The sequence below is a fragment of the Sinocyclocheilus anshuiensis genome, unplaced genomic scaffold, assembly GCF_001515605.1.
Source record: "Sinocyclocheilus anshuiensis isolate Anshui unplaced genomic scaffold, SAMN03320099.WGS_v1.1 scaffold379, whole genome shotgun sequence".
NCBI classification, from domain to species: domain Eukaryota; kingdom Metazoa; phylum Chordata; class Actinopteri; order Cypriniformes; family Cyprinidae; genus Sinocyclocheilus; species Sinocyclocheilus anshuiensis.
The window spans coordinates 1,304,907-1,320,139 of record NW_015552574.1 but is presented as its reverse complement, the minus strand read 5'-3'; the positions used below and the strand labels follow the sequence as shown (position 1 = coordinate 1,320,139).

The following is a 15,233-nucleotide window of genomic DNA, read 5'->3' as shown; positions in this document are numbered from 1 at the left end:
TACAGCGATAGAGTGGCCAAAAAGGCAGGAAGTATTGTGGCTGATTTAAAATTCCCACTCAGCTCCTCATTCGATCTATTACCATCTGGGCGAAGATATTGTCTCCCTTTGGTAAGTTTTATTTTATCCCACAAGCAATAAGAATAAATAGCAGTAAAGAACCATGAAGTCAGCTGGTCTGGCATCTTATCTTATTTTTGTTGTTGGTGTTGTATTATGTGAGAGGGTTATGTTGTTTTATGCTGTTTGTTAGTGTGATGAAATGCCTGTTGATAACGCTGCAAATCAATTTCCCCAAGGGGACAAATAAAACTTACCTTACCAAATTAATACTGTAAATAGTGTTTTACCCAGATAAGTAGACTAATAATAATTGTGTTGTTTTTTAATTTAATTTTGATTGTTGCATGTTATATATTGTTTATGCTATAGAAGAATATATTTAATATTGTATGCAGTAGACTATCAGTATTTTAACTGACCTACAGTACACAATCGAGTTCAATACTCGACACTCAAAGAATGTCAACGCATTACATTGCCTCAAAGTATTTAAGCTTGTGGTGTTGTGTATTGTGGTGATGAGAATATGATTAGGTCTGAATCAAGCTGTTAAATTTTACATTTTAAGTTATGTGATTGTATTAGTGAGTGAGTAACTCTGCACATCAATAAATATATAACAACCAGTTAAACTCTCCAAAATGACGTTAAAAATGTTTATGCTTCACTTACATAACCTTCCTTATATGGTATCAGCCCATATATGGGTTCATTTGAAAGCTTGGAGTGTCTTCTTTACAAAGAATACCATTCCTTTTGGTTTTTATATTCATAAAGCAGTAATGTGTGCAGGGTAAACATTTGAATTTGAGTATGTTAAATTTAGGCGAAAATACCAAAAAACGCGCCGAGCTTAAGTGTTTAACAATGTAATGCATTCAATGCTGGCTAGTAACTAATTACAGTATATGTAATCTGGATTACGTAAATTGATTCCAGAAATTAAGTACTTATAATTAGATTACATTTTTGAATGATCATAATCAAATTACACTTGTTTTTAATGGATTTGGTTGGGCCTACATGTTATTGGCACAACGGTAGTAAATTATTAATCATTCAATTGTTGATTCTCTTTTAATATTTCTTCTAAAAACCTCACTATACTTATAGTTTGGAAAGTCTTCCCGTTTTGTGAAATTCCAGTCCAATGGGTACAGTTTGCCTCAAGACTTTAGTTTACATGGAGCCATTAAATCTGGTTTTATTCAGTTTCACCACACAATCTTTGTTCACGTATAGGCCTAATGTCATATCGAATTCAGATGGATCAAGCGCTGGTTATCACTTCAATAGAGTGGTGAAAACCATCAATCCAGTTCGTCAGCACTGTGCGGGAGACACCTGTCTGGTCCAGCTGTTCCCTGATGCTGCGTGGTTTAAGCAGGTAGCGCTGTTTCAGCACATGGCTTTTGGTAATACCTGCAACTCTAGTTTAAATGAGTACAAAGACATTGCTTCGCTCACAACTTTTTGAGAGAAATAGCACAGACACTGGACAAGAATGAATAAGAGGCTATGTGTGGGCATGGGGTTTCGGCGATCGACCCACCGGGAAAATATTCCAAGGAAAATTATCTTCGGTCATTTACAGGGAAAAAATTAAGAAATAAAAATGGAGTGAATATATGCTGCACATGTGTTTGCGGAACGATGTATGTTATAATACATCGTGTACAATTAGATTACATTTTTGAATGATCATAATCAAATTACACTTGTTTTTAATGGATTTGGTTGGGCCTACATGTTATTGGCACAACGGTAGTAAATTATTAATCATTCAATTGTTGATTCTCTTTTAATATTTCTTCTAAAAACCTCACTATACTTATAGTATGGATGGATACTATACGCACATGGATCGCGTGCCTACACATGCCAGGATCCGCCACTGCCAGATGCAGTTAGAAATTTACTAAAAACAAGCCTATCGCAAGACATCTGGTGGGGGGGCACCTGGGGTGGGGCAGCCAAATTTCAGGGGGGGCCGGTGCCACCTCTGGCCACCACGCCCCTGCTCACCATGACTCTACTACAATCATCAAACATGGTGCTGGTTTACTGTCATGCTTGCGGATGTTGTGATTATATTTGTACATTTCCTTCAAGGAAAAGTTGACCTAAACAAAAAGATTCTGTGATTACTTAATTGACCCTTTGAAACAAGATACCTTCTGATGTTCATTCATGTTTACTGCATGCTATAACTAGTAAAGAGTAAAAGATGATCGGTTCATGTGCCGCTTGAACTGAGGCGCTACAGCGATCTGTCACAACACATTAAAGAGCCGATTGAATAAATCAAAGTGAATCGCGAACAATGTCAGATCTTTGTGCAAATCCATTTGACAGATTAAATCAAAAGAGTGACTCATTCACGAATCTGGCATCGCTAGTTCTTATTCCAAACCGCTGATGGAAAACACTGAGCAATATTGCTAAAATATAATCAGAGAAAATGGTTCCTTCCCAGGTCAGTATACAGTAACATTCTAAGGAACAAACCAAAATGGCTGCAGAAGATTTTCATTATTGAGTCATTTTTTTGTGATTTGGAAACTCTGTGTTTCCATTGTGTGAAAAGAGCTGATTGGACATTCTTAAAAACATGTCTTTTTTGATTCACAGTCACAAGGTCATGTAGATTTTGAACAGAATGTTTGTTTAGGGATGAACTATACCTTTTTATAACACGTGCTCTGGCTGAGAAGACAAATAGAAGCATTTCAAGTATGTAAAAGTGCCAAAAGCAATTGAACTGTAAATTCATACTGTAGCAAATGTTAAATGCCGACAACAGTACATTTCGTGCCTCTGGCACAGCTATAGGCCTATTTCACATTTTAAATAATCTCAAATAGTCTATGCTGAGCAGCATTTTTGTTATGCAGAGCAACATTTTTATGAAGCTGGGAATTGAAAAAAAAAAGTTGTTTTTTAAGTGCTCTAAAACTTTACCATTTGCAGGCTCAGACCAGACAATATCATGTTAAACTTCACAAAAAATACTTTTTAAAACAGTCTACTTATGTCTGTATTTTCTTCTTTCAAAAGCATCGCACGGTTCTCTTGGCCTGCTCTTGTCTCGTGCAGGATCAGATATACAGCATCAAATAAACATCTGAACCCTTGTGTACATTAAACTGTAATATGAGCCTTGTGCTTTTGTTATTGGGTGTAAAATTGCTGGAAAGAATAGGTCAATGCTTGTTTTATAAGGTGAACAATGTGCTGTTCAGGGTAACTGGGTTGTGATATTGTCCCATGCAGGGCCGTCCTTAGGGGGGTGCAACTGGTGCGGTCGCAGTGAACCGGGACGCGATCGCGAATGGACCGAGGGGGACTACCAAACACACACACACGCCAAGAAGTCTCTTATGCTCATCAAAGCTGTGTTTATTTAAATGTCTAAAATAAGAGTTTTAGTATATTTAAAAAAATAATTTATTCCTGTGATGCAAAGCTGTATTTTCAGCATCATTACTCCAGTCTTCAGTGTCACATGATCCTTCAGAAATCATTCTGATATGCTGATTTGCTGCTCTTGTATTATTACTTCATTTTTTGTCCATTTTGTAACAGTTTTACTGGAGAAGCAAAGCACTACATAAATCAGGTAAATTCATGCATACATACACTGACTACATCCATCATACTGTTTGTTCTGTGGATTTCTTTACTACAATAATTTATTTACCTAATCCTAAGAAAATTAATTTCCTAAGAAAAGGATTTTCCCCCCCTAAAAATTCTACAGGTGCATCTCAATAAATTAGAATGTCGTAGAAAATTTCACCTCCATGCCACGCCGAATTGAGGCAGTAATTAAAGCAAAAGGAGCCCCTACCAAGTATTGAGTACATGTACAGTAAATGAACATACTTTCCAGAAGGCCAACAATTCACTAAAAATGTTTTTTTTATTGGTCTTATGAAGTATTCTAATTTGTTGAGATAGTGAATTGGTGGGGTTTTGTTAAATGTGAGCCAAAATCATCACAATTAAAAGAACCAAAGGCTTAAACTACTTCAGTCTGTGTGCATTGAATTTATGTAATACACGAGTTTCACAATTTGAGTTGAATTACTGAAATGAACTTTTCCACGACATTCTAATTTATTGAGATGCACCTGTAGTTTATCGTATTGGACTAAAACGTACTGATTTTGCTTACAACAACGTCCCAAATTTTTTTTTAATTTTTGTACTTTTTGGGGTTCCCCCACCACACCCTATTACACTTTTGGTGTTCCCAAATAAATAAATAAATGCTACATTGTTACCAGTGCTGGCCCTAACTAAGTGGTTGCACAGGGACCGTGTGGCCACCAGGGGGCCCATGGCTTATCATGTTAATACAAATATTTACACATCAAGACATTTGCTGGAAATAAAAGAAGTTAGTTTAAAATAAACTTTGTCTGTGTCTTTGCTGAATATTTTGTATATCGTAATGTATTTTTTAGCCTTGGTGCGCATTCAAAAACCTTAAAATATATATGGTAGGCTAGTGAACTTTAGTGTATATATAATTTTCAAATGTTTTTAAATATTTGAAAGCAATAATTAAAATTTATGTTAAAGCTCCATTTCGATGTCTCATTGAAAAACTTTGTGCACTAAAGCTTTCAAAATAGGATTCAGCTGAGATGTTTGTGGAACCATTGTGGAAAATACACACCTATAGGCTAATAAATAAATAATAAAACAGCATCAAAATACCATTAGAACATATTTTATGGTGAAAATAAAACAAGATTTTGTGAAATAATTTAGACGGCACTTTTAAGGTACAATAAACAAACTCGACTGATTCATAATTTGAAAAAAGAAACAAAATTGAAATTCTTGAATAAATTTTCTACTTTAAACTGCTATATGGCATTTTTGTTTCCCACCGATACCAAATTGCACACACAGGATAGTGGCATATCATAGACCAGATATCATAAGCCTTGTTAGAAAACTTCAAAGAGCTGGAGCTGATGACTTGTGATATGATCAGATTTAGTTATCTGTTGTGCCATGGCTGAATGTATGAGGAAGAGCTTGTGCATTTGTATGCGACACGTTTAAATACCTATTTTACTGGAATTTGTTGTTTGTTTTTCAATTTGCTTTTAAGAAAGAGTTAAAAGACATTCTGGTTTGGGGGAAAAAAAGTGAGCAATTTTCATAAAATGGGATATAACAGGAGACATGCATGTCAATGTCAATATATTTTATGGGCTAACCAATATTCAAATGAAAGGAGCAAACTGAAAAATGTGTCTTTATTAGTTAGGCCACATTACATTAAACGTTGTATTTAACAGACTTTTAACATCATTCTGGCTAAAATATGAGCCTTCTATCCATAATATTGCTTTCTCTAATAAAAAAATAAAAAAAAAAAAAGTAATCTCATCCTACTCAGGAGAGAAATATGCACAGGTCAGGTACCATTTACAAGCAAAAAGTGTAATGGAAGAGGTCTGACGCAACAGGTTAGTATTATTAAACAGTTTTATTTGGTCACAGAGAGTACGGGTGTAGGGTGATCACAGATGACGTGATGGTGAGTGAATAGTTTGTAGAACAGTTCAAAGGATATGATGAGTGGAGTAATCAGAGTCTTTGGCTTTACAGGAGCTGGAATGCACACAGGAGGAGCACACACCTCAGCGATCCGGGAACTAGGAGGAACAGGAGACACTAGGAGGAACACAGGAGGCAAATAATGCAGGAAGCATTCCAATGGAAGCAGTAGCAAAGTCATAGAGTCCTCTACATGTATACGAGACCAGACAGTGAGGGTGTCTGAGGTGTGTGCTTTTATGCAAAAAAAAAAAAGTAATCTCATCCTACTCAGGAGAGAAATATGCACAGGTCAGGTACCATTTACAAGCAAAAAGTGTAATGGAAGAGGTCTGACGCAACAGGTTAGTATTATTAAACAGTTTTATTTGGTCACAGAGTACGGGTGTAGGGTGATCACAGATGACGTGATGGTGAGTGAATAGTTTGTAGAACAGTTCAAAGGATATGATGAGTGGAGTAATCAGAGTCTTTGGCTTTACAGGAGCTGGAATGCACACAGGAGGAGCACACACCACAGCGATCCGGGAACTAGGAGGAACAGGAGACACTTGGAGACAAGGAGACACTAGGAGGAACACAGGAGGCAAATAATGCAGGAAGCATTCCAATGGAAGCAGTAGCAAAGTCATAGAGTCCTCTACATGTATACGAGACCAGACAGTGAGGGTGTCTGAGGTGTGTGCTTTTATGCAGGCTGGTTTGATGAGGTGCTAGATTGGTGACAGGTGCAGGTGCTCAGAATTCAGGTGAGAGGGATCGTTGTGATTGGGTGGTGGTGGAGCCTGGCCGATCTGTTACAAAAAGAGAGCAAAACAGTTTTGATGTGAGAGGAGAACAGGGGGTGGACTTTTTCACTGGACGAAGTGTTATTATGGATGTCTTAATGATTTAATTACTTGTTCTTACACAAACAGCTTTTAGCTTCACAAGACATTAATTGCTGGACTGGAGTGGTGTGGATTACTGTTATCAGCTGTTTGGACTCTCATTCTGACGGCACCCATTCACTGCAGAGGGTCCACTGGTGAGCAAGTGATGGAATGCTACATTTCTCCAAATCAGTTCTAATGAAGAAACAAAAACTCATTTACATTTTGGATGGCTTGAGGGTGAGTACATGTTTAGAAAATGTTTATTTTTGGGTGAACTCCTTTAAAGAGGCTCTTTTTTGAGGAGAACAAGAAATTGCAAGAAAAAATGTTATTTACTTCTATAAAATAGGACGGAAAAGGACACATAAGTCATTTATTATATTTAATGAGCTAACCAATATTCAAATTGAATGTGATCTGCAAAATGTGTTTGCATTAGTTAGGATTACGTTGAATTATATTTTATTTTATTTGCTGCATTTACCATTTTATATGAAGGGCTTTTGTTATTTGAGAGGTTATTTTAAAGGTAAATACTGATCCCCACATTACATACATTAATGATCTGCTGCCTCCCTAAATACATGTTTAGAAAATGTTTATTTTTGGGTGAACTCCTTTAAAGAGGCTCTTTTTTGAGGAGAACAAGAAATTGCAAGAAAAAATGTTATTTACTTCTATAAAATAGGATGGAAAAGGACACATAAGTCATTTATTATATTTAATGAGCTAACCAATATTCAAATTGAATATGTGATCTGCAAAATGTGTTTGCATTAGTTAGGATTACGTTGAATTATATTTTATTTTATTTGCTGCATTTACCATTTTATATGAAGGGCTTTTGTTATTTGAGAGGTTATTTTAAAGGTAAATACTGATCCCCACATTACATACATTAATGATCTGCTGCCTCCCTAAAAATGGCGTATGACGACGCTGGTAATCAAAGAGTTCAGCTAGATTTGATTGAGGTAATATTTGATGATTGAAACATCATTCATTCATCATGTCATAACAATGATCTCCACCAAGAAACAGCAATGCAGCATCCGGGTACAGAATGTTTCATGATAAGGCTACAGCTAAGACAAGAACAATCCTGTTATTACGTTTATTTAAGGACCTCATTTTCAGAAATGCATACTTTCAGATATATTTTCTCTATACTCACTCTCTCTACCCCGTTACACTTAAATGTCATGGATGTTTATTTACTGAGTGATCCACTATTTTGATGAGGGGGGTCACAGTGACAATTTTCACCTGAGATATGGAGCCAACTTAAAGGGGTGTAAAATTATGTCAGAAATGGCAGAATCATATTTTTACTCAGAGATCGGTAGGTCTGGGTGTAAAATCTGTTGATTTGAGCAGTCTTTGTAGCATTAAATGCCAATGATGACCATTCAAAAACAGCAAAAGGCCCTTTTCACATTTTTTTTCTCCAAAGATGGTATATCTCTAACTCAAAGTATTAAAGATATCTTAATGCCATTTGAGATATTGGGTCTTATCAAACTTTCCTTCTGGCATCTTAATTGTTAAGGCCCTATATGGTTGTCAACTAAGCAAAGGCTGTTAGACTAATAAATCTACTTCTAAACCACCCTGGTGAAGGTTTAGCATGGCAATATAACAAACCTGTATAGAAACTTGGACCAGCATAAAAAATGAAAACTTCTGTGGACAAGTCGTGTTCGTAAAACAACCTGTTTTACATACTTCAACAGCGGATGATTGACATGATATAATAAACCATTACAGAATGCTCCCTGAAACTATGATTTGGGTTTAATATTTCCATCTCTTCAACTGAATTTAATCTGCCACTTGATTGGATACTGTACTTCTCGATTAATTATTTTAGAATTTTGGGAATGCTACATATCAACAATAATTTTGATCTGCCAAATCACCTTTAAAATCAAATGACTTTAATCCCCTCTAGATATTTACAGAGGTGTGGGAAATTTCTGAACATGAATTATTTGCACCTGAATAATACATTTGTTTATGAAAGCTGTTCGTTGCCTTCCTTTTCCTAACATTAAGGAAACAAACACCTCTGGAACACAATAACAAGATTCCACTCAAGATAGACTGAAACCTGAGATAATGGATCAACTTTCTTGTTTTATAATGACTGGCTTTTGGAAAGTGATGTAATTTAGTCCTATTTTTAAAACAAAAACAATGTTGTTGTTGTTTTCTTACAAAGATGCATTTGCATTTCAAAACAACAACAAAAAAAATCAATCAATAAAATAAAAATCATATCTCTATTTCCCCCCCATGAAATGCCTGAGTTTTCTAATGCTGATCAATGTGCATGTATTGGCGCATTGTCAGTGTTAACCAAATTCATCTTGCTGCTCAACTGTCCAGGATTTATGGTCATGACATCATCTTTTTGCATTTGAACAAGTCTGATTACAGTTTTAGCAATTTCAGCTCTTTCACGGATGTTGGCTTTGTGAGGTTCTTTGAGGTCGGTTTTTGTGGAAACAAGTCTCCTCAAGGTGAAGGAGCACCAGGAGAATCATAAAGAATTTTTTTTTTCTCAAAACACCAAACAATTGGTCTTAAATTCACTCGAACCACCACAATGCAGTGCAAATTTCAAAATAGCCGAGGTAATACAGATTTTTCCCCCTATTAATACAGTACATTGTGCCCTTATTTTTCCTTTATTTCCATAATTTAAATCCATTGCATCTGGAATGTTTTCTCACTGACACACCCCAACTGGTGTTTAGTGTTGCCAAGTCTGCGGTTTTCCCACTGAATTGAGCAACTTCTACACTGTTTGACGCAGGTTGTTTTTTTTTTTTTTTGGTTTTTTTTTTTTTTTTTAGTGGTCTGAATTATGCAAACTCTCATTTATTATGCATTATAGATTATGCATTGTCTTGTGCCATAATGAAACCATGAGATCCAAGCAGCAGGTGAATTAACCGGAGTTACCAGAGGGAGGGAGTCACATATAAACCCCTCCTTACTGCTAAACCATAAATAAAGCTCTGGTTACAGTACTCAATACACACCTTCAGCAGTCATCCACATTGCCAGGTCTAATAAACCAAGCTTTGACACAGCACCAATATGTTGAGGAGTCTGTGAAATACATCTACAAGGATCTTTCCAAAGTAAGTCAGTATAGGCTACTGAGGATTTTTATTAGGAAATTGGTTTTATGTGTGGTTTCAAAGAGTCTCATAGGACCTAAATGTATGCACGATCTATGACACTTTATTCCTAACTTCCTAAGTATCAATACCATGCTACACTTTTACAGATGGGTGCTTTGATAAATAGTGCGGGTTGTTTTTCTAAGAGTTGTAGCCGCATTTTTTAGAAGAATTAAAAAATGAAATTATTTGATGTATACTACTAGACAGAGCTATATAATCAATTTAATATCTAAAATAGTTTGTTTTGAATTGGGGATATATGAACAGCATCTGTTTAACATCATCTTTTGTGTAATTTCTTGATACAAAATAAAATGTAGAACGTTAAGAATGGCACTGCAATTAGCCTAGTTTTGCTTAAAAGGATAGTCCACCCAAAAATTTAAGTTTTGTCATTTACTCACCTCATGTCTTTACAAACCTGTGTGACTTTCTTTCTTTATACACAAACGATGATATTTTGAAGATTGCTGGTAACCAAAGAGTTTCAGGTCACACTGACTTTCATAGTATTTTTGTCCATACTATGAAAGTCAATCGGGCTTCCATAAACCAAACGGTTAGCAAATATGTAACCCAGGACCACAAAACCAGTCATAAGGGTCAATTGTTTGAAATTGAGATTTATACACTAAGCTTTCCATTGATGTATGGTATGGTTTGTTAGGATAGGACAATATTTGGCTGAGATGCAACTATTTGAAAATCTGTAATCTGAGGGTGCAAAAAAATCTAAATATTGAGAAAATCGCCTTTAAAGTTGTCCAAATTAAGTTCTTAGCCATGCATATTACTAATCAAAAATTACGTTTTTATATATTTACGGTAAGACATTTACAACATACCTTCATGGAACAAGAAAAATCGATAATTTTGACCCATGCAATGTATTGTTGGCTATTGCTAAAAATATACCCATTCGACTGGTTTTGTGGTTCAGGGTCATATATCATCTTCAAAACTAAACTAACTTTAAAACTCCCTTTAGCTGCTGTGCCATTCTTCAGTTTTTAAATTTTATTCCGTTTACATAAATGGATAGTCCCTTTAAGCAATAAGATTCTGTCTCTGCTGAAAAACAACAACAAAATAATAGAAACCATTATGGTTTCCACTACAAATACCATTACAAACATTAATTACAATACCATTACAACTATTAACCATTGGTTTCCTGTAGTGCGTTTTGGGACATTCCATTAGGATTTTAACAAACACCAATAAAAACTGACACGTAGAGACCCACAGGGACCATTACAGTTCCCATTAAAACCAATACAACTCCCATTATAACCAGTAAAACCATTACAAATTCTGTGATGGTTTCTATTGTTGTTGTTTTTCAGCAGGGTGTGCTATATTACGAAGTCACAATATTATAATATATTTGCTAGTGCAGTGATACACATTGCATTCATAGCTGTAACTATATGATGTCTCTTCAGAATCTCCATATAAACCACTCTCTCTCGCTCTCTTTCCCTCTATAGATCTATTATATTTCTGTTTGAAGTGACTAAAACCTCAAACATCACTGATGTAAAGATGATGGTTTTACTGAAACATCGGCGCTACATGACCGCACTCCTGAGCTCCACTACCATCTTGTTACTTCTGTACTTTCAAAACTATCTGTTGGTTTTCACCTATGGTTCTTACGGCTTCATCTCCAATAAAGTTCCGTGTGCATGCAGTACCTGTGTGACAGACCGAGAAAATGGTAACTGGTTCAGTGAGCGATACGATCCCAACATTCCACTTCTGCTCAACAGCACCAACAGCGTATTACGTGCAAACGTCTCCAGGTGGTGGAAGGTAAGAAACATTGCTGCAAAATAAATATACAGCCCTTACTTACCTTATTTTACTTAGTTTTGTGGCTTTGTTGTGCTCACCAAGGCTGTATTTATTTGATCCAAAATACAGTAAAAACAATATTGGGAAATACTATTACAAGTTCTAGTAGTTGTTTTCTATTGTAATATATTTAAAAAATGTAATTAATTCCTGTGGTGCAAAGCTGAATTTTCAGCATCATTCTCTGTTGCAAAATTAAAATAAATTGAAAGTTATTAAGAAGATAGAGCGAGTGCGGATCCCTTAGGCCTACTTGAAAGTGATGTTACTGATTGATCTACGCACCCAAAACTGAAGTTGAGCGCAGTGATTTTTATTTTTTTTGTAAGCATACTCCAGTCTTCAGTGTCACATGATCTTTCAAAAAGCATTCTAATATGCTGATTTGCTGCTCAAGAAACATTTCTTATTACTGGTAGGCCTATTATCAATATTGAAAACCGTTGTGCTGCTTAATTTTTTTTTGTGGAAACGGTAATGCATTTTTTCAGGATTCTTCGATGGATGGAAAGTTCAAAACACATTTATTTAAAATAGAAATCATTTGTAGCATTATAAATGTTTTTACTGTCACATTTGACCAATTAAATGCATCACTGCTGAATTTTCTTTTAAAAAATCTTACTGACACCAAATCTTTATTTTTAATGTTTGAATGTTTACTAATTGTACCCATTCATGAACATTTGAATATGTTACCATTTCTTATATAAATATGATTGGTATTTATGGGTAGATGATTAACAAAAAACTATTCTAACTTGAGAAAACAAGCATGTGTAATTTGACTTTTCACTAAAAACCTCATAGTTACGGAGATAAAGACCTTATGACAACTTAAAATCATAAGGCACTGTAAACATCTTGAAATAGTACACTTCTATTTATTATTAGATTATACTTCATTCAAATGCTAACTGATTTAATAATATCACACAGGAGCTACAATCAAATGCCGGCAGCTACACAGAGGTGGTGGATCAGTTGTTTCCTCTCTTCCCTGATAAAGAGCACTACTCAGATGCCGGTCCAGATCGCTGCAGAACCTGTGCTGTGGTGGGAAACTCTGGGAACCTGCTGGGATCCAATTATGGTCCTCTCATAGATTTCCATGACTTTGTCATGAGGTACATGAGATTATATTGGCCTGTATTTAGTTGCTTGTAAGGTTGTCTTTCACTTTTCAAGTTAATGAGAGTTTGGAGAATAATGAAGCATCAGTGTTGATGGAATGGATATGTTGTGCATTTATCAACTGAGGCTGAGGTCAAATTCCTTGAGTCATGAGATCACATTAGATCGGGTGATTCCAGATGTGGAAAAGATGTCTATTTTTCAAAAGACTTTTCATTAAAATATCATGCATACCTCAAACTCTCTTTTCTCTCAGGATAAATAAAGGCCCGACAGAGGGTTATGAGAAGGATGTGGGGTCAAAGACGACTCACCGGATTGTGTATCCTGAGAGCGCCATGGACTTGGACAACTCCACCCATCTGGTGCTTCTTCCCGTTAAGATTCTGGACATTCAGTGGCTCATCAGTGCCTTCACCACTAAAAACATCACACAGTAAGAATTAAACATACATTTGTGAACACAAGACTGATAGAATTATATATTATTAGATGTATATATTATTTATATACATTTCAAAAGTAATTTGTTTCCTCGAAATAAGCAAAAAGCACATGTTTTATACATAAATGTGACAGATGAATGCTAAAAATTGTTTAATACTGAAATCAAAACATACAAAACACTAAGAATACAAGGAACTGAACTAAAACACCAAGCAACAAGAAACTGAGAACTGGATGCTTTCGAGGCACTGCTTTGTGAATCATTTGTTTTGAATCAGTGATTTGGGAAGCGTATCAAACTGCCAAAGTCATGTGATTTGAAGCTAGAATAAAATGTTTTTGTTTACAAGCAGATACCCTGTTCTTTTGATGTTTTGTATGTTCAGATATTCATAACTAAATATACAAATGAATACCTAAATAGGGACATAGTAGTATACTTAAAGTATGATGTACAGTTCACTTAAAGAAAACTTACGAGTATACTTGCAGTATAAAACTACTAAACTAGTAGTTTACTGAGACTATACTTCAAAGTGTACTAAAAATGCTACTACAGGTATTTAATTAGTAAACGATCAGTATACCTATAAGTTCAATTTTAGTATAGTTGCAGTACAAGCTAAAAACATAGATATAAACTAGTTGTGTACTCAAAGTTTACTACTGTTATACTTAAAGTATACTTTCATATACTAGAAAGTGGGCCAACTTAGTCCCAATGAGTATTGAAATAGTACACTTACAAGTATACTACTAGTACACTGATATTTGTATACTTACTACATAAAGTATACTTAAAAATATACTCGAACTTTACTTAAGTATACTTGCTAAAATAAACTTGATTGGTAAGGGAAACGAGGCTTTGTTACCTCATAACTGTTTAAAAAATTTAAATGGCTCGCCACTGGGGGCCCATGATCTCTGTAAACCCCATGGACCACTGTCTATATGGTTTTTACCTGATCTCAGATCAGTTTTATTAATTTTTAGACATTTTTAATTACAATTACTTATTGTAAAGGGTGTGGAACTGCCAAAATGTCAATACTGAAGCACTCCCTTGACTTCCTTGTTAAATATGTCTTTGGCTTGAAACATCATCTATAAACCTCAAATAAGGACTATGAAATAGTTGTTTTATAAGATGAACCCAAGAAAACTTTTTTACAGTACAAGTAAAGGATCTCACACAGAGTTAATATGTTGTACAGAACTGTCTGACCTTTTCATAAGCTAAACGTTATTGAATGTTTCATTATTATCTGTATCTGCCCGCTATCCCAACTCAAATGCAAACAAATCAGCAGTAGATTCAGCCATATGTTATGCAAACTAAATTATACAATGGGTTTTAATAAATGAAGCTCAGTCGTATGTGGTCATATTTGTTTGACTCACACATGCTTAAACACAACTTTGGCTTTAAGTAGGCTAATGAAAAATACGTAAGTTACATAAAATCAATACTGTGTAATTGCTCCAAAATGTTGTAGGACGTCAAAGATTTTGATGAAGATTGTTGCAGCATAGCAGTGACAACGTACACGTAGTATAGGGTGACCATACGTGCCATTTTCCCAGGACGCGTCCTGGCCAGGATTTCTATATTGCCTAAAATATCTAGGTTTTGGCTTTGTTTGCGTGTGCAGACCGATCGGTGTATGACATCAAAATACCATACAGACGGTTCCTTATGCTTTCAAAATGCTCTCGGGGTACTTTGATGTCAAACACTGATCGATCTGAGCCGCGCTGCTTTTAAGTCGAGCACACATCCTATGTACGCGTAATTGCATCGCTTTGACCGTAGATCCCACCTTCTCACACACACCATGATTGGTCCATTATGTACAATGCCTGCATGTTATTGGTCAAACTACTTTTCGATCATTACCTTCAGCAAGCATGAAAACAGGAAAAAACAAATCCTGGCAAGGACGCGTCCTGGGAAAGTGGCACGTATGGTCACCCTAACGTAGTACCTTGGGGTTCAATGGAGTCGGAATCAACCCAGAACATCCTAAGCTCAAACCTTTTATACAGTTACAGTTTACTTCCCTTAATGTAAATGAAGTTG

General features: G+C 35.6%; 1 protein-coding gene across 3 annotated transcripts in view; it reads left to right on the top strand.

Annotated features, from left to right (window-relative positions):
* Positions 1-6,650: 6,650 nt before the first annotated feature.
* st3gal1l (ST3 beta-galactoside alpha-2,3-sialyltransferase 1, like) overlaps positions 6,651-15,233 on the top strand; it is a 12,563-nt gene continuing 3,980 nt past the window's right edge. The window contains exons 1-4 of one of the 3 annotated variants that reach the window (XM_016455900.1): positions 6,651-6,670; positions 11,203-11,527; positions 12,509-12,696; positions 12,960-13,139. In XM_016455900.1, the coding sequence (XP_016311386.1) occupies positions 11,258-11,527; positions 12,509-12,696; positions 12,960-13,139 (638 nt within the window). In that variant the 5' untranslated portion in view covers positions 6,651-6,670; positions 11,203-11,257. Of the gene's footprint in view, positions 6,671-6,718; positions 6,756-9,534; positions 9,668-11,202; positions 11,528-12,508; positions 12,697-12,959; positions 13,140-15,233 lie in introns of those variants that run through there. The other 2 variants (XM_016455899.1, XM_016455898.1) reach the window with 2 other exon arrangements.